This window comes from Mus caroli, chromosome 3 (assembly GCF_900094665.2).
Source record: "Mus caroli chromosome 3, CAROLI_EIJ_v1.1, whole genome shotgun sequence".
In the NCBI taxonomy this organism is placed as follows: Eukaryota; Metazoa; Chordata; class Mammalia; order Rodentia; family Muridae; genus Mus; species Mus caroli.
The window spans coordinates 91,634,087-91,657,517 of record NC_034572.1 but is presented as its reverse complement, the minus strand read 5'-3'; the positions used below and the strand labels follow the sequence as shown (position 1 = coordinate 91,657,517).

The following is a 23,431-nucleotide window of genomic DNA, read 5'->3' as shown; positions in this document are numbered from 1 at the left end:
GATCTAAAGGCAGCAGGGGGAGACTGTATTCCACACTAAGTGGAACTTGAGTAAATGTATAACCTCACTTTCTCCAAGGCCACACCTACTCAAAAAAGGCCACACCTCCAAACACATAATATGGGAGCCATACCCATTCAAACTACCCCTTGCTTGTGAGCACACATGTGTGCATACACGCACACACACACACTACAAATTTAAGAACTCATAAAACCCCTCTCAGGCAGGTTCTTCTACATTACAGATGAAAAAGATGAAGCGTAGATAACCCACAGAAGCTAAGGTCCTAGTTTGGTTTCTGTTGCTGTGATAAGCACGTGACCAAGGCGACCTGGAGAGGGAAGGGCTTACTTCTTATCTTACAGTTTACAGCTCATCATAGAGGGAAAACAAGGCATGAGCTTGAAGCAGAGATACTGAAGGAACTGTGCTTACAGCCTGTTCTTCTTGGCTTCCTCAGTTAGCTTTTTTATATAGCAGGCCTAGGGTTGGCACCACCCACAGTGGACTGGGCCTTTCTATATCAACTAGCAATTAAGAAATGCATCACAGATGTGGTTACAGGCAAATCTGATGGGAGCAATGGCTCAGTTGAGGTTCTCTCTTCTTGAATGTGCCAAGTCAACAACCAAGATTAGCTGTTTTTACAGCTAATGTTAATAAATGTCAAAGCAGGACTTCAACGACAGCGCTCTGCGTCAACCCTCCTTTTATGTATGTAGCTGCACCAAGTGTTGCATTTCTCAGGAGAAGCGCTGTCTTTCTGTCTCAGATCATCTGCTCTGAGCACATTGATAGGAGGGTTTCAGAACATAATGAATGAGGGCCATTTATAATTGACTCCCACAGCATAGATGTGTTCTTTCAATGTTAGCTAAGGTTACTTTTCCTGTTGCTGTGTTGTTCATACTGGAAATGGCAGGGAACTGTATAATGCCTGTACTACAGAGATGCATTGTGGACATTAGTGATGTGCATGGTAGCAGCAGCATTAGTTGCTTGGAATCTTTCGGATTATAGACTTACACAGTCTTTGAATCAAGAGAATTAGACTTTACTGTACTGGGTGCTGGGATTCCCTGTACACTCTCATGAGAGCGTCCTTTAATGGTCATTTGACTGTCTCTCTCTTAATATGTCCACCTTCACCACCCTGTAGCCTTGTTTCATTTAATAAGCATTTTTGGATATTTGCATGCATAAGAAGGGAACTGGGCCACTCGTTTGTAGTGACACTGTTCTGTGGGCAGTGGCACAGCTTCTCTCATGGCCACTGTGCAACTGTGGCAACGCTCACACTTTATTGACCTTGAGTGCACCCTGGTCCTGGGCTCCTGGGCTCTTGTTCGCTCCCCGGGTCCCTAGTCCTTCCTCCATCTGCAGAAGATGAATGAGACGAAGGACACGGGCCCCTGCGCCCCTTCTCCATCTGTTGTTGCAGAATTTACCTTCCATCCCCATGCCTGTCTGTTTTTGGTATAGACTTGTCCTGTGTGGGCCAAACCTGAGGATCTGAGCTCTGCCCCAGAACCCACATGGGAAAGAAAAGAATCACCTCCTGCAAATTGTCCTCTGACCACACACACCATGACCCCTAGACAAATACGTCTAAAAATATAAAATACAATGTGATATTCTGTGATGCTTCAAAGCAAAATTAACAGTCTTAATATGTTTTACATTTTGCCTTATGTTTGATTTATTTTTTTGCAATTTGCAAGGACGTACAATATTCATGTCTTGTTTGGTTGTTTTTTAATTTTTTTGTTTGGAGACTGTTTTACATGTAGCCCTGGCTGGCCTTACTGTGTAGCTAAGGTTAGCCTCACAGTTGTGGTATCCTTGCACACCTACCTCCTAAGTGCTAGGGTTATAGATGTGTCCCACCACACCCAGCTAACATTTGTATTACAGTGACCATATATGCCTTTTCATATAGCCGTATGCTTTATCACCTATTAATACATATTTATTTTCAACTATGGCAATTTTAACTAATATACTCTTGAACATACTCATGAATATGTTTAACATATTTGGGGAAGACTGCAACAGATTTCCAGAAGTATTTGTCAAAATGTGCTTTTATAGCCAAAGTGTAGTAGTGATCTATGCCTGTGATCTCAGCATTTGGGAGGCTGAGGCAGGAGGATTGCAAACTTGAGGCCTGTTGGAGCTACATAGTAAGACACACTCAGTATAGAAATATCCACATGCATGTTGTCTATGTATGTGCTTTGTCTGGATCTTACTGATATATTGTTCTAGCTATGTACATGCAGCAAATAACACCTTGCACTAGTCACTGGGGACCTCAGGGTCAACGGAGGGGGGTACTACACGGCCATCTCTGAAGTGCCTGGTCCTGTTCAGGACTTATTTAAATCCTGCTTTTTTGTCTTCTGTTGCACAGCCGTCTGTTTAATGTTTTAATGGGTTTGACTCTAAGTTCCGAGCCTGACCAAATTGCCTAACCTTTCTAAGCCTTCATCTCCCTATTGGCCCTGTCCTGTCTGCTCATTGTGTTCTTTTGTACTAGACACACAGAGTTCCAAGTTCAGTACTTGGTTATAAATGTCTCTTCTCTCTCTCTCTCTCTCTCTCTCTCTCTCTCTCTCTCTCTCTCTCTCTCTCTGGCCTTGGCTCCTTCCTTCCCGCCATCTTTTCTGTCTTGGGGGGAAGCTCCTCGCCTGCACCCCCTCGTGCAGCAGCTGTCGTCCAGTCGGTAGGGAGGTGATTCCGACGTGTTTCCAGGGCCAGGCTTGTGGTAGTCTTTCTAACAGTGGGTGCAGTTCTGTAGCAGTTGTGAGATGGGTCTGAGTTGCACACGGCTGAAAGCGGATTCTCTCTCACAGCTTCTCTTGGAGCGTTCTTGCTGTGGATGAAGCTCACAGATTGAAAAACCAGAGCTCCCTGCTGCACAGGACACTTTCAGAGGTAAATTCACAGGGTGGCCTGCTGCTGTTTAAGATAATCTTTTAAAGAGTGGTTTGGTTTTCGTTTCACAACAAAGTTGAGCAGCAGATGCAGAGATGCCCTCCACCCCGTCCATTCATATCTTCCCTCATTACCCACATCCCCGGTCAGGGCGGTGACTCTGTTGCAGATGCTGCAACAGTTTTGAGATTATCACTCAGAATCTGTAGCTCATAGACTCACTTTTGATATTGTAGATGCTGCTTGGTTGGGAGAAATATATAATGATGTCTACCCACCATTGCGGGATCACGCATGGTGATTTCACTGCCCCGACAGTACTCTGGGGCCCTGCTTCCTCAGCCCTCCCTTAATGAACGTTACCCAGGTGCATGCCTGTAATGGTGTAATGGCTCAGGAGGGTGATGGAGGAGGGCTGCGAAGTCAGGCCTTTGTAAAAAATAGTTAGACCTGAACAGTGGAGACTTAATTGAAACTTTTTCTTTCAGTCAGATTATGGCAGGGCTAAGTGATCATTTTGGGGTGAGCAAGGCAGACAGAATATGTAATGCCTTTCCTTTTATCTTTTGTAAGGCAATGTTTGCTAAAATCCGGTTATCAAACATGACCCTAGGCCAGGAAAGTGCATTGTACTTTTGGAAGCATTTCACCTCTCTTTGATCATCTTGGCTTCTTTGCAGAAAAGACCTCACTATAAATCTGTTTACTTAGCAGATACAGTGGGCTTGTCGTGGCTCTTTCCCACTGTACCTGTTCCAAGAATCTAGTAGCTCACAGGAAGACCAGTTCCATACCGTTGAGTATCACCTTCGTCCTCTGCTGTCTTTGTTATAAAGTATGATGCATTGCTCTCATCGTCTCTCGGCCTCTCATGCCATTCTGGAAACACGGGGATGATTGGCCTGGGAAAGGTGAACTGTCTTTCTCTTAGTTGAAAGCCTTGCTCGTTTATGAGACTCCACGTTTTGGTGGTGATGAAGTTTGGTCGCATCCCATAATAAATCCTGTCCAGAGAGATGTTTGAAAGAAAACCTTTGACCATCGTCCTGCAGTTCCTGGCCTAGAAGTTGCAGTTTCGAATGTTCAAAAGCAGATACATTCTGTGAGGATTGCTGCGCCTCTTGGACGTCTTCTTGCTCTCTGCTACCATTGCCTTCGTTTTAGGGACCCTTACCAGTGTCTCTTTCCCAAGAGGTTTCCACGTCAGTCCATTTGTGCTGCTTCAACACAGTACCACAGGCCGGGTCAGAACGAACAGACGTTTATTTATCTTACAGTTCTGAAGGCTGGGAAGTCAGATCCAGATATAAGGTGTCGGGGACTTTGTGCTGCGTTCTCATAAGGCTGAAGGGCAAGAGAGAGAAGAGAAAGCTAGTTTAATGATTCTTTTAAAAGGGCTTTGATCCCATTCAAAAGGAGCTGCTATGGCCTCATTACCTCTTGGAGGGACACCTCCTAATACTGCCTGCCTCGTAGTGACATGAGCCCAGTGAGCCCAATGAGTGATAGTGTCATATTCTAGGTCTCTATCCTTGTAAGAGAATGTATTATAAACTCCTGTGCCAGTTTGCTGACGTAAGGTGAGAGGAGACAGGACTGTAAGGGACCCGGGGCCTGTGGATTTGACATGGGGGGATCAGTCTTGCTGTGGCTTCAGAGCCTGCACTTGGTATTCATCAGGAAATTAAGGCTCAGAGGATGGAGTGAGAAAAGCAGGCTGGGATGTGTTAGGTTCTTTTAGGTGAGATTTGGATTGCAGACCATTGGATGGTTGAAAAGAAAATACAGATAATTTAGGTGGCACATGATGGCACTTGGGAGGAAGGGCGAGCAGATCTCTTAGTTTGGGGCCAGCCTGGTCTACAGAGTGAGTTCCAGGACAGTCAGGGCTACATAGTCAGACCCTGTCTTAAAAAAAAAAAAAAAAAAGCAAAATGCTAAACAAACGAAACCATTTATTTGTTGGACTGAGAGGTGGGAAAGGGGATTCTGTCTGTTTTCATATCTGTCTACTTTAATACTGTTTTCAGTTTGTTTACGAAAGTCAGAAGTGATCTAAATGTGAAGACAGAGTCAGTGCCAGCGTTTATATGTCATGCTTACAGTGCATTACCAACCAGAGTGGCCATTATGTGGAGAAATACTTAATATTTGATAAGGAACGTACTTGCATACTACCTTATACACAGACCTTGTAAAGTACTATAAAGGCAGGTTGTTTCTGATTTTTATTTCCCAGCTGTAAGTTTTGGTGCAAAAAAAAAGGGTTCTACTTTAAATCAAAATTTTCACTCATGTCCTAGGAAAAGCTAAATATCGTGACTAGAGTGACCGGTATGAGCCTGCGGTTTTTGAACTTCTCAACTCTTTACCGAAATACACCTTGTGACTTCTGGTTACTGTTCTTAAACAAAGAAACCTCAGTCCAGAGAGTCGAAGTACTTTAAAAACACTGTCCACCAAGCAGACGGGGGTGGGGTGGGGGATGGGTAAGATAGTGAATGGGCATTTCAGAAAGAGGAAAAGGAGGTTGCCAAGACTTCTGTAGTAAGTTTAAATTGGTCAAGTCACGTCATCTTTTCTTACTGCAAAAACAGCTTGTCCTCTTACAATCTCCCCCTCACCCGCCTCCGAGCCAAAATCTAGAAAGATAAGGAGAGGGTAAGATGCCACGACCCACTCCCACATTAACACTTCGGTATATCTTGTATGTGCATGTGTGTACGTGTGAATATCTGTATAGTATAGTACCCACTGTATCTTGACATTTAAAATAACAGACATATGGTGCATGGCTTGTCTATCTTGTTACATTAATTTTGATAGCTCCTGTTATATCAGCTCAGGGGTTTTTCTCTCTCTTTTTGAGCAAAGCGAACTGATCTACTGAGGGACGGTGAAAAAGAGCTCCCAGGAGTGGGAGGTGTCCCAGGGGAGGGCCACTGCTGGTACTGTTTCTCTTGAATTTTAAGTTCATCCCTAATTACTAGTATTTAATTAGTGATAAGGATTTTTTTTTTTTCTCGTTTGTTCCTGACTGTTGGGGCATGTCATGTAGCAGAGCGTCTGGAAGCATGCAGAAGTCTTGATATGTCATTAAGGATTACAAAAGGCATTGTTTTAGTATTGATCTTGCTTCTTGCCCATGGTGAAGGGCCCGATGTGTTACCTTTTTGCTTCTTCATCTCTATGTGCACATACATACACGTCTCACTTGTCTCAGTAAGCTCCCCCAAGTAGGGTGCACCCCATAATTTAACTCTCTTAAGACTGAGTGATATCAGTGTATCCCATACTCTGTAACATTTGAGCAGGAAGTGGTGTAAACCTGCATCCTTGCAACGCTGTTTCCTTTTAGGACTATTTCCTTCTTCTAGTTGAAACTGGAGTCACTTCCTTTGTCAAGTAAAACATGCAGCCTGACCCCGAGCCTGCCTGTGTCGTGTACCTTGGTCATTCCCACTAAGACGTGCTGCTCTTTGCTGGGTATCCCGGTCTTTCCTCCAGTGTGGGTTTTAATCTCGCTGCTTTGTGTGTTTGAGTTCTCAGCGGTCTTCCGTCTCCTGCTCACCGGAACGCCCATCCAGAACAGCCTCCGGGAGCTCTACTCCCTCCTCTGTGTCGTGGAGCCTGATGTCTTCTGCAGAGAACAGGTGGAAGATTTCGTTCAGCGTTACCAGGACATGGAGAAAGAGTCCAAATCAGGCAGGTCTCTCTCTTCCTAATCGTCCTCAAGAGGGTTTGGCGCAGAAGCCGCCGTCAAGTCTAATAGTTAGAAAAGAAGGGAGACAGCCAGAAGACCGGGGAGGCAAGGAGCCACAAACAGAAGGCCAGTGCTACATGCCTCGCTGTCTTCATTTGTCGCTTATGCTTGACTCTCTGGGGCTTGTTTAGTTCATTTTTGGAAGAGGTCGGAGGGTGCCTACCACAGGCCATATCATATTCATATCATATTCAGTGTCCTGTAGCGCTGGCGTTTCTTTTTAACCATGCAGCAAAATGATGAGTTTAAGAGAGATGGGAGTATGTGTTTGTGTGTGTTGGGATTGGGGCATGCTTCATCCTTCATGCAGGTGGCAGCTTTCTCTTGTACCTTTGTCCCTCTGTCCCATGGAATTATCTGAATGTCCCTGTGATATTACCCTAGGGTGCTTGTATGGGATAATGATTTTGTTTGTATTGGTTAAGTATGAGTTGGAGGGGCTTTTGCCAGCAGAAATCCCAGACTACAGGCTGGAGATTTCTCCTACGTAATTCCCATGCTTAGAGTTGCCACATAAGTTTTAGACATCCAGTCGAATACTACACGGGCATACTGTATTACAGTGTCGCTTATTGTTCTGTGAGATTCCAGTTCAGCTGGTTACTTATCCTACCTGTCCTCCATTCTGACTTAGGATGGCTTTTGAAGTTCAAGATACCCAGTGAGGGAACAAAGGATTTGATGCCAAAAGAAACAGCTTTGAATGCTGATGACATTGGCAGTCAGCTCTGTGGCCTTGAGTAACGGTCTTGGCCCTTGGAGCCGTACCGTACCTGACTCTGATATTAAAACGGGCCCAGCTGCTTGCCACCTTTCTAAGCTATAATGCTGACCAATAGGATTAGATGCAGAACACCCTCCAACTAGAAGAGCCTCCCCAACCCAGGCCCGTTAGTAAGAATAGAGTGCTTATGTGTTCCCAGCTCCTGGGTTAAGAGCTAATGACAGTTCAAGAGGCTAAGAGCTGGAGGAGCAGGTAGGACAGACAGTCCTCCCCGTGTGGTGAGGCATGGGGTTTTTATGTTGTGGGACAGTGCACACTCAATGGAGAATGTATGCAAATTGTGACTGGCTGTTGACACCAGCATTCGTACGGATTTATGCGGCACAGTGTAGTGTGCTGATTCACGGATACGTTGGGTAGCCATCAGCCCAGGTAGCTGGCGTATCATCATCCCTTTATGATGAATGGTTTTAAATGCTGTCTCCTGCCAGAGTACATTGTATATGTACATGAAATTGTCAAAGAAGATGACCAGTAAAGGTTTATATAAAAATGCTTTCTTCTTACTACTTTGAGCTATATAATATATACATACATTATTGTTAGATGTATTTAAGTGCTCAGTGTCAGTAGTTGTTAGGGAAATGTAAATCAAAGCCACAGTGAGGGCTGGAGAATGGGCCCAGTGGTTAACATCACTGGCTGCTTTTCCAGAGGACCCAGGTTGGCTTCCCAGCACCCACAGGAAGGCGCACAACATCTGTAACTCCAGTTCCAAGGGATCTGACACCCTCATCTGACCTTTGTAGGTACTAAACAACATCTGGTGCCTTTACATACATGTAGGCAAAATGTTAATACACACAAAATTCAAATAAATATTAAAATACAGAAAAAACACACAATAAAGTACCGTTTACCCCCTCCCCCACAAAAAAAAAAATCACAAATGCCAGTAAGGGCATGGAGAGTAATGGGGAAAATAGGAGTCAGGGTAAACAGTACAGTCCTGGGGTGCCAAAGAGAGCTCAAAACGCAACTACCATCATAGAACAATCCACAACCTGTCCAAAGGAAAGGAAACTATGTCCACACACAACCTACTCCTCAGAATAGGCAAGCTAGAACTAAGCCAAGCGCCCACCACAGGTGACTAGATACAGTCACAGGCCCAAATACACACCAGGATATTGCTTAGCCGAAAAAACCATCAAAGATTCTGTCTTTTCCTGGGGAAGTGACATAAGATTTTCTCCGGTCAGTCTGGGCAGGTGTCAGCACTCACAGCTTCCCAGTCAGCCTTGAGAGTGAGGCTTCATGGTGCATCCGCAGAACTGCTGGAGTAGAGCTGACAGTGAATTATGAAATGCTTAACTTTTAAAATTATATCTTTACATTTATCCTCTCTCTCTCTCTCTCTCTCTCTCTCTGTGTGTGTGTGTTGTGTATGTGTGTGTGTGTGTACAGTGTAGCACACATGTGGAGATCAGAGGACAACTTGTGGAAGTCAGTGTTTTCTTCCTACCATGTGGATTCTGGGATCAAGCTGTGGTCATCACACTTGACAGCAAACACCTTCACCCATTGGCTGTCTTGCTGACTTGACAGCAAACACCTTCACCCATTGGCTGTCTTGCTGACTTGACAGCAAACACCTTTACCCATTGGCTGTCTTGCTGGCTCTCAGCACCATATTTATTAATTTTATTTTGCCTAACTGAAGACTTTTTAAAGCATTTTGAAGGTAGACTAGGATAAACCACAATGTTTGGTAGATTCCGAATATTAAATGCATTTTCAACTTAGGGTATTTCAAACTTGGAATGGATTTATTGGGTCATAACTTCATTGTAAGTCCAGGAGCGCATGCAGTATGAAAAATGACCGCCCGACTCGGACTGTTTTCCATCGTGGAACGCCTCGATTCTCCACTCTTACGTATTTATCTTTCCTTACGCAGCAAGCGAGCTGCACAGGCTCTTGCAGCCATTTCTCCTGAGGCGTGTGAAAGCTCAGGTAGCCACAGAGCTTCCCAAGAAGACAGAGGTGGTGGTGTACCACGGCATGTCCGCACTGCAGAAAAAGTACTACAAGGCCATCCTGATGAAAGACCTGGGTACGCGGCTGTGGCTGTCAGAAGCTGAGAGAGTGTAGCTATCATGGAGGAGTGATCAGTGATCAGGCTCTCTCCCTGTGTACGAGAAGTACAAGAAGGGGCCAGAGTCGTAGACTGTGAGGGGTTCTCAGGTGGGCTGGGCTTGCAGTGAGTGTGGCTGTGGCCCTTAAGAGCAGCTCAGACTTGGTTGTTAGAGTTTGTTCTTTCCTTTAGCCCTATCTCCCTTACTGCCTTGAAGCAAGCACTTGTGAGCGCCCTCTGTCTTTCTAGCCCATTGGATACTTAACGAGCTGCAAAATGCTGTTGACTCAAACCCACCGGGAGGCTTGGGAGTGAGAGGGGGAGAGGCAGAAGTGGAGCATCTCTTGATTTCCCTGACTCCCGAGCAGTTCTAGTGGGAAGTGTAAAGGTTGGAAAAGGGATAGCCAAGGTATCCAGTTCATCTCAAATGAGAGGGATGCCAGCGTCACATGCGTGTTCAGTCCAGTGGGAGGGTACACAGAGCTGAGGCACGTGTGATCAGATATGTCTCCATGTCCTTATGATTTCAGATGCATTTGAGAACGAGACAGCAAAGAAAGTCAAACTCCAGAACATCCTAACGCAGCTTCGGAAGTGTGTGGACCACCCGTATCTGTTCGATGGTGAGTGGGGTAGTGCGCTCCGTCCTCACCATTCTGTTAACAGTCTGTCGCTAAAACCACAGCAAGGTGTGCCCTTGACCGAAGTGTGCCCCTCAGCGAGGTGTGCCATTCATGTCTTTGGCTGCAGTGAGGGTGGCAAGTTTATGCTCAGTTTGTTGTATCAGTATTACCTGGCACATTATGCAGGTTTCCCTCCATTCTTCCTAATATCCTCTTAGATTATGCTTTTCTTTTTCTTTTTAACTCCAAGATCCAGTCATAGATCCTACACTGTGTTTGTTCTGTCTATTCTCTGAGAAGGTAGACATGCTCTTAAGCTTGTTTTCCTGCCGACTTCTCTGTATCTTTCTGTCTCTGTCTCTCCCTGTCTCTCTGTCTCTGTCTCTCTCTCTGTCTCTCTCTCTCTGTCTCTCTCTCTGTCTCTCTCTCTCTCTGTCTCTCTCTCTGTCTCTCTCTCTCATAGCATTGATATTGGAGAATCGAAACCAGTGGTTCTCCAGAGCTGTGCTTTGGGTTTACCAGGGTGTTTGCCCTCGGTCCACTTCTCCTTGTCAGGGAGTCTGCTCCTGGCCAGGTACATTACTAGAAATGTGTTCTTTCTTTCCTAGGTGTGGAACCAGAGCCCTTTGAAGTTGGAGAGCACCTGATTGAGGCCAGTGGGAAGCTTCACCTGCTGGACAGGCTGCTGGCGTTTCTGTATTCAGGGTAGGCGGTGGGTTTACCCTGGATAGGCTGCTGGCGTTTCTGTATTCTGGGTAGGCGGTGGGTTTACCCTGGATAGGCTGCTGGCATTTCTGTATTCTGGGTAGGCGGTGGGTTTACCCTGGATAGGCTGCTGGCATTTCTGTATTCAGGGTAGGCGGTGGGTTTACCCTGGATAGGCTGCTGGCGTTTCTGTATTCAGGGTAGGCGGTGGGTTTACCCTGGATAGGCTGCNAGGGTAGGCGGTGGGTTTACCCTGGATAGGCTGCTGGCGTTTCTGTATTCAGGGTAGGCGGTGGGTTTACCCTGGATAGGCTGCTGGCGTTTCTGGGTTTATGCTTATTACTTTGAGCTAGTAACTATTAAAACCTAACTGGTGAAAAGCCATTTCTTGAGATTGGTCCAGGTTTCCTTTCTTCAGGGTCTTGGTTAGGTGTCAGCCTTCCCTGACTGCTGCTGACCCTGCCATCCCATTCCTCCTTACCCTTGCTCAGTCATCCTCTGGTTAGGATTCCTAGAACCATTAGGGTCCTAATTCAGCACTGGCAATGTCCTGATGTCTGTCTGACTTACCAGTGTGTGGTGTCTGTATCACTGTGACCTTGCTGTCCCACCTGGACAGAGGCAGCACTCATCTTTTCTTCTACGATCGCCTGTTGGCAGCTTATGTTGAATCAGTATAAATCACAGGGGCTCAGTTAATATTCCTTCCAGGTACTCGGGGTCTTGGCTGGGATGCTGTGCTGGGGTGCTGTGCATGCCACCACTCCCAACAGTTTTTATATGGGTTCTGGAGCGCAAGCTCAGCCCTGGTACTTGTGAGGTAGGCACTTTACTGACTGAACCATCCCTCCTACCCCCGACCCACCCCTAGCCTGTGACTTCATCCTCCTTATTTATTTATTTATTTTTAAAGACCTATTTATTTTATGCCTGCATGTATGTTACAGTTGTCAGTGTACCATGCATGTGCGGTGGCCATACACAGGTCAAAAGAGGGTGTTGAACCCCTGGAATTGGAGTTGCTGCGGTTGTCAGCTGCTTTCTGGGTTCTTGGACTCAAACCCAGGTCCTCTTGAACAGGGCAGATAGCGCTCTTCACTGCTGAGCCATCTCTCCAGCCCCTGACTTCATTCCTAATCAACTCTTTACCTTTTTTCTTCTTTTGTCATGTATCTTGGGAGATGAGATGTCATTTGCCCATTTCTAAAGGAATCATCTCTGAATTTTTTTCTTTCTTTCTTTTTATTTGATATTTTCTTTATTTGCATTTCAAATGTTTTCTCCTTTCCAGGTCTCCCCTTCGGAAACCCCTCGTCCCCCCCCCCCCCCCCCCCCGCCCCTGCCTCCATGAGGCTCGTCTCTGAGTGACTTTCTCCCCAAGTTAGATTAGTGATAGGTGGCTGGCCATGGTTTTCGAGGTCTTAGAGTGTGTGTATGGGTTTGGATTTTACACTTTGCTCCCTATAAATAATGTGTTTAATCTTGCTTTTGACACGAAAGCTTGTATTTCTTTGGGCTGAACGAGTTGACATTCCGGTGAGGTCCCTGGTTCATCTGGGGCTTCCCGTAGCCTGTGATGCATCGACAGATGCCCCTGGGGATTTCTCCATTGTAGTTTAAGAGTGGCCACTTTTCAGGGGACAGTGCCAGGTTTACTTATATTCTTTACATAAAGAGTAGAGAGCTTCTGAAGAAGGCTTTAAATCGTGCTTCTACCTTAGTATTCCATTTATTTATTAACTTGGATTCTTTCATACCAAAGCATTTTGCTTGAGGGAAATGTACCTTGAATATTACTAGAGTTGTCACCTTTTTTTTTTCCTTCTTGCCAGGGGCCATCGGGTTTTACTTTTCTCCCAGATGACACACATGCTGGATATTCTGCAGGACTATATGGACTACAGAGGTGACTCCCCCTGCCCACTGCAGTAACTGAACGTAACATTGTGTTTGCAACAGTCATACTGGGCATGGGAGCTACAGAGAGAACATGGCGACCCACATTACTCAGAATCAAAAGCAGAGGAGACGTGTGGAGTAAACCCTGCGGCCTGTGGAGATGTGTGGTCGGAAATCAGCACTGGTTGTGTGGTTTGCGGTGATGGGCGCTGGGGCGAATGCTGGGGAAGTGTTCCATGTATAATAGACAAGTTTCAGTGGCAGTAACTCAGGGTCATGAAACATTCATTTCAGCAGCTGAGCACTTACTCAGAACCAGTAGACAGATGTAAATACAGACATCCCACAAATCAACAGGGGAGAGGCCGCGCCAGTTCCTCCTATTTAACACTGAGGGATGGGGTTATTGCCTGAGTATTCGGCTTAGTGTATAATAAACGAATGTGAGGTCATGGGAAACAGCTGTGACTTTGACCTCAAGCCCCCTGGTGAAGAAGGGTCAGCTCCAGGCCTTGCAGTTTGAGTTGAACTACAGTTAAGTCCTCTGATGCTCTAGGGCCGTGGGGCACCTAGGGCAGGGCACTCTTAGGGATCCCGGAGTATAAGCAGAGCTCATGTTCCGAGTGCTCTCGGGGTGTGGAGCGTGATGACAGGAGGAGACCCCTGCTCCAGCTCCAGAGGAAGGCAAACACTGAGCCGCCAGTCACATCCCCTCACCTGCTCCCCATACTTCTGCTTATCAAGCACAGACTGCCTGGGGCGGCCGTTCAGGATTACTTGGGAGTGGTCAGAACTACACATGAACGCCACTTCAACTGCGTTTAAAAGAACACGAATGTGTTATGATGCGTTCTCTTATAAGAAGATAGTATTGTCTCCCTAAATGTAGCCTCCCCCCCTTGGGAATGATTAGAATTAGGGCTCTGTCTATGGAAAGGGTAAACTGCTCTCTGCTTTGGGATGGGCTGATTGTTTGTTTCCCAGAGTCCTTGAAGAAGTAATAGATTAATTTTCTCCTCTTTGTCAAGGCTACAGCTACGAGCGTGTGGACGGCTCCGTGAGAGGAGAGGAGAGACACCTGGCCATTAAGAACTTTGGAAACCAGCCCATTTTTGTTTTTCTCCTGAGCACCCGGGCAGGTAGGTCACACAGGTCTTGATGAGAGCAGGCAGCTGATCTGGTAGGGCACCTTTGTATCCCAACCATTAGTACACTTCCCGGCGTCTCGGAAAGGTGAGGCCATTACTAAGGGGTAAAAAGAAGAGAATTGAGGCCGTTGCCACGGTTGATGGAGGGGCTGGACTTCTAGCATGGGACCTTATACGCAAGCTGTGGCCCCATCAAAGAGTGGGACTGAAGCCTGAGTCCATAGAAGTCATTCTAGCCTGCTTTGACTCCTGCCCTGGGAGTGTCCAGAGAGATTTCTGTGGGAAGTTTTATCCACAGGCATGGATGCGGATCTTCTTCCCAGCTGTGACTGGGGGGTGAGGGCCTCTCTGCTAGTTCTTTTCCTCTAACAGCAGAAGCTTAAAATGCAGTTACAGCAAAATTGCTAGCTACTTAGAATTATGACAATGTTGATATATATATATATATATATATACATATATATACACACATATATTTACATATATACACATATCTGTATATATGTATATATACACACATACATGTATATACACATATATAACTTCAGTCATAAATATTATTTATCATATTTGTGGTATGTTATCAAGAAGAGGGTGCATTCTCTGTTATTAAGTAATTTGGCATTAGCTTTTGGAAGTGATTTTTTTTCACACTTTGGTTCGTCTTTAAATAACTTTAACTCATAGTCTTAGTTTTATTATTTTATTTCTTTAAGAAAACTTTTTACTTATGTGTATATGCCTGCCTGTTTCTGTGTGCATCATCTACATCAGGTGCAGATTGGAGGGGAGAAGAGGGTGTCAGGTCCCCGGGACTGGAGTTACAGATACGTGCATGAGCAAGAGCATGTTCTCTGCAAGAGCAGTGTGCACTCCTACCCACCTCTCCAGCCCCTCATTACCTTATTTCTGATAAATTGAAATCCCCCTGGAATAGCCGTGGTGAATACAGAGATGCGTGTCCCTCTATTAGAGACCAGCATCTCAGTGAAAAGCTTCAGTCTTATTAGGAAGCATTCACCGAGTGATTAGCGTAATAAGGGCATGTAGAAGAAGCACTAGATAGAATCCATGGAGAAGAGATTATTTTGCCAGAGTATGCCTTATCTGTCTAATAAAGAGAATAATGCATGATGTAATCAGATCCTCCCGGCCGCCCTTTCCCCCAAGGCCACAGCCTGCATCTCAGTCCTTCGTCTCTATCATAGTCTGTCTCTAGTAGTCTGAGGAGAAACCTAAAGCGTTAGTCAGGTCAACCATAGTGGGGGACACAGTTCTGTTTGTGATAGTTAAACATTTCATCATCCCCCTGTTCAGAGAACAGCTTTTTGTTTGAGATGTCTGAGGTTACGAAGGACGAGCTGGACGCGTTGTAGTTGATTTCCTTGGAGGCCCCTGAGCAGATGCAGTGGGACAGAAGCACTGGGCATTCCTTTTGCAGAAGCAGACCGTGGGACTCGCTGACATGGTTTAGCTACAGGTCTGCAGCATTTTTTTTTTTTTTTTTTTTTTGCCTACCGGTTCACCTTCCAGTGTACAAGTGTCTCTGTGAGTGAGTCATATGGCCACCAGGGGGCAGTGATAGCTCATGAATATGTCTCACACAATTATGAGCAGACTTACTAAAAAGCTATCACTCATGGGCTTGAGTGTAGCGTGCATGCTTGTGTGGCGGGTACAGAGCCCTAGGCAACTTCCTGGCACTGCAGAGGAAGGGGAACTCACCCTTTGTGGAGGAGAGCTGCATTTAATAGCCTTAACCCAGGAAAGATAGCGCACACCTTAGTATCCAGTCACCAAACCACTGGTGGTGATGTCGCACATTTCTAAATGAGACGAGTACCTGGGAGGTGTTCAAGGTGTTCAGAGAACAAGAACTGGCTCTGTAGCTAGCGTGGTGGGAGAGCCTGCTGCCCTGGGTGCTCAGGAAGCTTAGAGTTAAGGACTGCCTCAGCCAGAAGCTAGAGGTAACCCTGGTCTCACAAAAGAAAAGAAAAGAAAAGAAAAGAAAAGAAAAGAAAAGAAAAGAAAAGAAAAGGAAAGAAGCAAAAAGGAAAGAAAGAAAAGGAAAAACTCCAATGACAACCACAAAAGCCCAGAAGATGGTTCAAGAGCCACCCTTGGAAGACTCACTCAGTCTTAGCTCTTTTATCTTCTAGCTGTGCAACTTTGAATAAGTGTTCTGACTTCCCTGTGCTCCCACCTCCATATCAACAAAAGGTGATGATGAAAGGCCAGAGCCCATAGGTTGTTGTGTGGGGTATAAGAGAGGGTCTGGCACATTGCTCAAAAGTAGCAAATGATGTCTATTGTACTAGCCTTGCTAGGTAACCTGGCACGGCTCAGTAATCAGTCATTATCGGCCCTTTATTCCAGGTTTCGTTTTATATGAAAGCTTAATTAAAGTATTCCTGCCCGGCTTGTCCTGAGCCCCAGCTGGGAGTCGGTAGTCCTTCTGAGAAGCAACCTTTAATTCATGCTCTCGGAATAAGCCCCATCAGGCTCCCTTGTTTCAGCTGTGATCTCTAATGACCCTGACAAGAGCCGGTCCATTTTGTATTAGTTTTCACATTAATCAAAGAGAAAAGGCTGTAATGTGCTTTCACGGTCCTTTTAATTCCCGGAACCCATGGTCGCTCCTCACCCCTTTCCCTGCAGCACCAAAGAAAACCCAGAAAGTGACCGTCGTTCTGTCACACTGCGTCTGGTCAGAGTGGACATGGTTAAAGAATGCCTGTCGAAGGTTTTCTGTAGCTAGTGGGGGACACGACCCAGGATGTGGGGGGACTGGACACTGTACACAGTCTCTCGTTCTGCCCAGGAACAGCGGCACCCCTCCTCATCAGCACATCAGAGATCCTGCTACCTAGCCTGGCTTGTGAGTGTGGGTTAAGGGCTCCCCTTACGAACGCCCACACAGGTTGGCCCGGGCTCACAGCTCCTTTCTGAAGGAGCAAATGTCTATTTCTCTGCAGACTGTCCTAGGCAAAATGCAGCCAAGGGTCTGAAATGGGGGAGTGGCCGATATAAAACTGCTTCACTCTCCTGACTTGAGCATCTTCCTTTGTTGCTTGTCAATATTCCTCCTCCATTCTGCTGTGTGTGACGATTCAGTCCTCCCAAATCAGGCCGTAGGAGGTTAGGGGAGCAAGTGAGACCATGCCAGGCTCTGGAACTGAGGGTGAGCATCTGTCTGACTGATCTCCATTCATCAGTGAGAGCCTCTCTGGACCATCTTATTCTCCCGTCCTTGTCTGTCTTGGGTGACACTTTCCCTACCCTGTTCCAGGTGGAGTGGGCATGAACTTAACAGCGGCAGACACCGTCATTTTTGTCGACAGCGACTTCAACCCTCAGAATGACTTGCAGGCGGCCGCCAGAGCTCACCGAATTGGCCAGAACAAGTGAGTGAGTTGGGCATCAGTGGTTTTCCACTTGCTCGGTCTGTTAGACACTCTCTGGCTGGGAAGGAGGGAGACGCACAGTCCTTGGTGACAGCACCAAATGGGGAATGGAGAGACCCCAGTGTGAGCCTAGTGTCGCTGCTGACTCCTGCAACCGCATCAGCTGGGTCACACCGTAGTTCAGACTCATTTTGTTGAACAAAAAGTCAGATTATGAAAGGATTATAAGGAATCTTTAGAAGTTATTTATTCAGCGAGCTAAGAACCACCTCACAAGAAAGAAAGAAAGAAAAAAAGAAAGAAAGAAAGAAAGAAGAAAAGAAAGAGAAAGACCAACCAAGGTCAACACAAAATGAACTCAATAGCGTTTTCATAGATTTGTCTCATATTGCTTAATTTGGGCATTTTTCATCTTATTGGTCTTTTGCTTATATGTTACGGTTTCCAATATTGAGTTTTTATGGGTTTTATTTGTGTGTGTATATGTGTATGTGTGTATGTGTGTGCATGTGCATATACGTTCATGTTTCTTGTGGATTTTTTTCTGGTTTGTTCTTGGGGTTTTTTTTTCCCCCTCTCTTTTTTATTAAGAGAGAAAGTTGGCCTGGAGTTGGACGGGTGGGGAGGAGCTGGGAGGAGGTAGGACCTTGGCTCCAAGGATGATAACGCACCTGAAAGGTTTTCCTTGGCCACAGATGGCGTACCTTCCTTCCTACCTCCATCCTTGCCTGCACTATTTGGAAAAGTTCAGAGGTAACTGAAGGCCAGCTGTGTCTTTCAAGTCCTCAGGGCCCGATCAAAGCATCCTTGTAGAAATGCTCTGTATACAGTGCTTGCTTTTGCTTCCTTTCAGGTGTCTTTTCCTGACTGTGTAAATGCTTATCACACTGCTGTTGTTTGACTCGCTCACAGGTCTGTTAAAGTCATCCGGCTGATCGGCCGCGACACTGTGGAAGAAATCGTATATAGGAAGGCGGCCTCCAAACTGCAGCTTACCAACATGGTCATAGAAGGAGGTCATTTCACGCCAGGAGCCCAGAAACCTTCAGCCGAGGCCGACTTCCAGGTTAGGATCTCTTCTTCTCCGAAGGCTCATCAGGACAAGGCGCCTGCCATGGTGCCTGTTGTGTGCAGGGAGTTGTGGGGGTAAAAAATGAGCATGATACACGTGTGTGTGTGTGTGTGTGTGTGCGTGCGTGCGTGCGTGCGTGCGCGTGTGCGCGTGTGTGTGTGTGTGTGTGTGTGTGTGTGTACACACACACAGGGAGTGCAGGGGAGAGTTGTGTGCCGGGCTGTCTAACCTGGATTTAAACCCACGCCTCATCAGTCGTTGATTGCCTGGCTTGAAGCAGACACCATAACCTCAGGGATCTACTTTCTTTGCTTTTCTCAAAGTGAGGGTTCTATTAGTTATGTCTGAGGACACTGAAAACTGGAGGATTACAAACAAAACCCAAGGTAATCACAGCAGTCAAGTCTGTACCTCTGTCTTAGTTTCTTTTCTTCTTGCTTTGACAAAACACCAGGCAAAAAAGCAACTTAACAGGTTTATTTTAGCTCACATTTCAAACTCAGCATGGCAGGAAAGTCAAATCCTCAGGAGCCCAAAGCAGCTGGTGCCATCATAGCCACAGCAAAAAGGCGGGAGCCATGATGTGTGTGCATAACCCCTTTCTGTAAGGTCCAGCATACAAACACAGGAAGTGCCGTGCCCACTCCTGGTGCAGCTCCTCCCACCTCAGTGAACCTAACCACCATGAGCTCTTCAGTGCGGCTGGACGGCGTGAGTGCAGACTCTTTCCTCCGAGTCCTATCACAAGTAGTTGGCTTTCTTTGGGTTTTAGTGCCAAATGCAAAGCCAGTTGTATTGGTTATGTATAGCAATATTAAATATAAATATATCCAGATGTTGGTGCATCAACGAACTGTCTAAGGCATTTACAAGCTATTATAGTATACCTTAAAGGTTTCCAAGTTACAGATACAGTGAGTAGAGATAAACCATCCAGTCATAAAGGCAAGATGCAAGTGAGCCCAAGTTACTGTTTGAGAATATGCAGAGTTGGGAGCTAGGATATCTGAGCCTTGTGTGGTGTCACAGCGAGTGGATGAGGGGACTCAAGGAACAGTGAAGGAAGGAAGCAGAAGAGAGTCTCTGACCAGGCATTGGAATCGGCCTTTGCCACAGTGGTGTCCGCGGCACCCTGGGGTAGGAAAGCAGGTCGCCAGAGGACTCAGCGGATGATGAGATCTGGAGGGTTAGTGGGGAGAGTCCAGCCAAGTCACACTTCTCTTGAGCTCTCTAGGAAATGTTCAGATGACCATTACCCTTCCACAGGGCATCGGAAGCTTATTCTAAGTATATCATTATGGAGGCTGAGAAAGTCAGTCACTCTGATAATCCCGTATCACCCAGCCGTTAAAGTCTGCTGGCGTGTTTCACCTGTGACGGACAGGAAATGCTGGCTGTCCATCAGAGTCACCGGCATCCCCACAGCTCTTTCTTTCTTTCTTTTTTTTTTTTTTTTTTTTTTTTTTTTTGAGACAGGGTTTCTCTGCATAGCAGAATTAACTAGATTTTTTTTGTCTTCTCTGTCCAAGTTAAGTGAGATTCTCAAATTCGGCTTGGATAAACTGCTGTCCTCTGAGGGGAGCTCCATAGAAGATATAGACCTGAAGTCCATCCTGGGAGAAACCAAAGATGGCCAGTGGACCCCTGATGCTCTGCCTGCAGCAGCAGCAGCAGCAGCAGGAGGAAGCCTAGAACCAGAGGAAGGAAGTGAGTTGGAATCCAGGTCTTATGGTGTGCGATCCATTCTGCGTTGACTTGTGTGCGGGGGTGGGAGGTGTGGGTCTCTCAGGCCTCTCATGGCACTCTGGTCTTCCCGGCAGTCCGTTAAGGAGGGGTCTTTCTCAGAGTGTCCTTTTGTCCTTCGTAGAGATAGAGCCCACTGGGGAAACCCCCACTCAATTCCCAATCTGGCGTGCACCCAAAGAATCACGAAAAGGCCTTGATGTAATTACACGAGGTCGTTTAATGACGGAGCTCCGGACCGACATGCATCCCACACCGGAGATAACAGATGTCTGTCGGCCACGAGGCTCGAAAGCTAGGGGTTTTTATGGGGTAAGGGGCTTAGGGGTGTGGAATTCAGCATAGCGACACACCATTGGCTTATTCAAACATCAGCAGAAAAATCACATGTACGTGCAGGGTGTCAGAGTTCTGTGAGTTGCCCTGTTATGTCCTCACATTCCCCCTTATCTTATGGTCAAGATGTTCCCAGGAATGTTTTAACTACAGGGCATACCCAGGTTTGTTTTTCTTTTTTCTCAGCCCCAGGCAGCCTCTAGGCTCACAAACAACCAGCAATTTCTGAGTACTTTATATGACTTACAGGTCTTGAAATTTCATCTTTCTTTCAGTTAGCTGTCCCGGCTGAGTTCTGGGCCCTCGGCTGTGGTCTGTGCCGTGCTGTGTGTGTAACTGTGGCTCTGCCGTAAGATTTGAATTGGTGTATCCTGACACCTTTAGCATTCTTTCTGCTAAGAAAGCATTCTTCAGGCCTTTGGGGTTTGTATGCTTTCCTATAAACTTTAGGAATTTTTTGCTAGTTCTGGGAGAAATGTTGTTGAAATACTGGTAGGGATTGAAGGGAATATGTTGATTACCAATGTTTTTACAATATTAATTTCACCAGTCTACGAGCATGAGAGGTCTCCATTTTCTGGTGTTTCTTGAATTTCACTCTTTAATGTCTGTACATTTCCAGAATTCTATCACCTCCTTTACTAGATTTGTTCTGTTCATTATTTCTATGAATGTGTATCGTTTATTTTTCTAGCTTTTGAGTTCTAGTTTTCTCAAACTATGATCTCATAAGATGCAAGACATAACTATTCTTTTTTTTCATTTTGTAAGATGTAAAAGATTAAATAGGTGGTAGTACACACACTGCTAATCCCAGCACTTGGGAGGCAGAGGCAGGTGGATCTCTGAGTTAGAGGTCAGCTTGGGCTACATAGCAAGACCATGTCTCAAAACCAACCACAAACAAGCAGGGGGATTTGATTTGTGGCCTAGGATGGATGAGTTTTAGAGACCGTCCTGTGGGCTGCAGAGGCTGTATCCTGCTCCTGTTGGAGGAACTCTTCCGTTTGTTCCGTGCAACAGTTTATCTCTGAGGTCACTTTGCTGTTTCTTAGTTTGGTCGACCTCTCTGGACATGAGAGTGGGTTACTGAAATCTCTACTATTATCATATCAGGTCCTGCCTGACTTTGTATGTCTGATACTGTTTGCTTTTATTAAATTGGGAGCCCCAGTGTTGGTGTCCATATTTAGATCGTCTTACCTGTCTAATAAACAGCTCTCCTCAGTGTACAGTCGGCCTCTTTCCTGACTTTCTCTTTGCTTCCCTGACAGATGTCTTCCACACTCCACCCGCAGTTGTGGTATCTCAGCCTGGTGTATTTCTTGGAGACAATGGATAGATAAGATTTATTTTATTTTAATTAATTAATTTTTTTTTTTTGCCAGCTAGCTCATCTGTGACTCTTTGAGTTCATTTGCATTTCAGTTGTTATTGAGATCACTACCATACTGTAATTTTGTTGACTCTTTGATCTTTGTAATTTTCCTGTCTTCTGTTAGTATTAGGGTTTGCTTGTGTACTGTGGGTATGAGGGATTTCTTCCCTGCTCTCCCTTATTCTTCTTCTCAGGGCTTTTATTCTTTCCTGTGTGTTCATGACAGACTCTCTTCCTCCCCCTCTGTATAGAGTATTCTTGTAAGTACCTTCTGCACTGCTGGCTTGGTGGTCATGAACTACCTTTGTTTGTGCTTGCCTTGAAATGTCCTAGTCCTTCCATGTTCCTCCCCCACCCCTCTGTGTGTGTGTGTGTGTGTGGTCTCTGTGTGTGTGTGGTCTGTATGTGTGTGTGTGTGGTCTCTGTGTGTGTATGTGTGTGTGTGTGTATGGTGTGGTCAGTGTGTGTGTGTATGGTGTGGTTTTATGTGTGTGTGTGTGTGTGGTCTCTGTATGTGCGCGCGCGTGTGTGTGTGTGTGTGTGTGTGTGTATGGGTGTGTGAGTGTGTGAGTGTGTGGTACAGGTGCATGTTTGTATATGGATGCGTGGATGCACATGTGGATACTAGAAGAGGGTGTTGTGTGTCTTCCTGACTCACCCTCAGCCTTATTCCTTCAAGGCAGGGTCTCCCTGAACTTGGAGCTCACTTTTCTGTCTAGGCTGGCAGCCAGCAAGTCCCAGCAATTCTCTTCTCTCTGTTCCCAACAGTGTGAGGGTGACAGGTGTGCAGGGGAACATGCCCAGCTTGTCTATAATCACGAGGATCAAACTCAGCTCTCCGTGCTTGAATGTAGTTTATATATATATATATATATATATATATATATATATATATATATATGATTTACTTATTTTTATTTTATGTGTTTGGGTTTCTGTGTACCACATGCCCGAGGAGGCCAGAAAAGGGTATAGGATCTCCTGGGATTGGAGTTACAGATGGCTGTGAGCTGTCATGTCAGTGCTGGGGATCAAACCTAGGTTTGCTGGAAGAACAGCAGCTGCTTTTACCCCCTGGGCCATCTCCCCAAACCCTGGATGTTGTGTTTGTTGAGCCTGGCTGCCATCTTTAAGATTCTTCCTCCTTGGTTAGCATTTTGGTGAATCCTCTGTTTCATTATTTGATTCATTGAATTTCTCATTTTCAACATTCCTCTTTCTTTTCTTTTCTTTTCTTTTCTTTTCTTTTCTTTTCTTTTCTTTTCTTTCTTGTTCAAAATCTCTTTTCTCAGTTTTATTCCTTTCCTCCCCATTGGTACTTTTGTCATCCGTTTTGAAACCCTCCTCTGTGTTTCTGATTCTTCTCCGGCCCTGGATTCATCTATTTGAATGTAGCCTCGGCTCACTGATCAGGTGCAGTCTTTCTCTGGCATTGTCCTTAGTTTAGTGTCTTTGAGTTCAGTAGCTGAGTTGTGATTGTTGGGAGATCCGTGCTGCCTTGCTTGTTCTGTTTCTTGTTTCTGTGTTCCGATGTCTTGGGCCACAGTGTAGTAGGTAGC

At 45.8% G+C, this 23,431-nt stretch overlaps 1 protein-coding gene across 5 annotated transcripts in view; it reads left to right on the top strand.

The window, feature by feature from the left end:
* Positions 1-23,431, top strand: part of Chd1l (chromodomain helicase DNA binding protein 1 like) — a 55,114-nt gene that overhangs the window by 14,970 nt on the left and 16,713 nt on the right. For all 5 annotated transcript variants that reach the window (XM_029475104.1, XM_029475103.1, XM_021158320.1 and 2 more), the window contains exons 6-15: positions 2,859-2,940; positions 6,483-6,645; positions 9,388-9,543; positions 10,095-10,187; positions 10,796-10,892; positions 12,725-12,798; positions 13,820-13,930; positions 17,229-17,343; positions 18,256-18,409; positions 19,945-20,122. In XM_029475104.1, the coding sequence (XP_029330964.1) occupies positions 2,859-2,940; positions 6,483-6,645; positions 9,388-9,543; positions 10,095-10,187; positions 10,796-10,892; positions 12,725-12,798; positions 13,820-13,930; positions 17,229-17,343; positions 18,256-18,409; positions 19,945-20,122 (1,223 nt within the window). The remainder of the gene's footprint in view (positions 1-2,858; positions 2,941-6,482; positions 6,646-9,387; positions 9,544-10,094; positions 10,188-10,795; positions 10,893-12,724; positions 12,799-13,819; positions 13,931-17,228; positions 17,344-18,255; positions 18,410-19,944; positions 20,123-23,431) is intronic.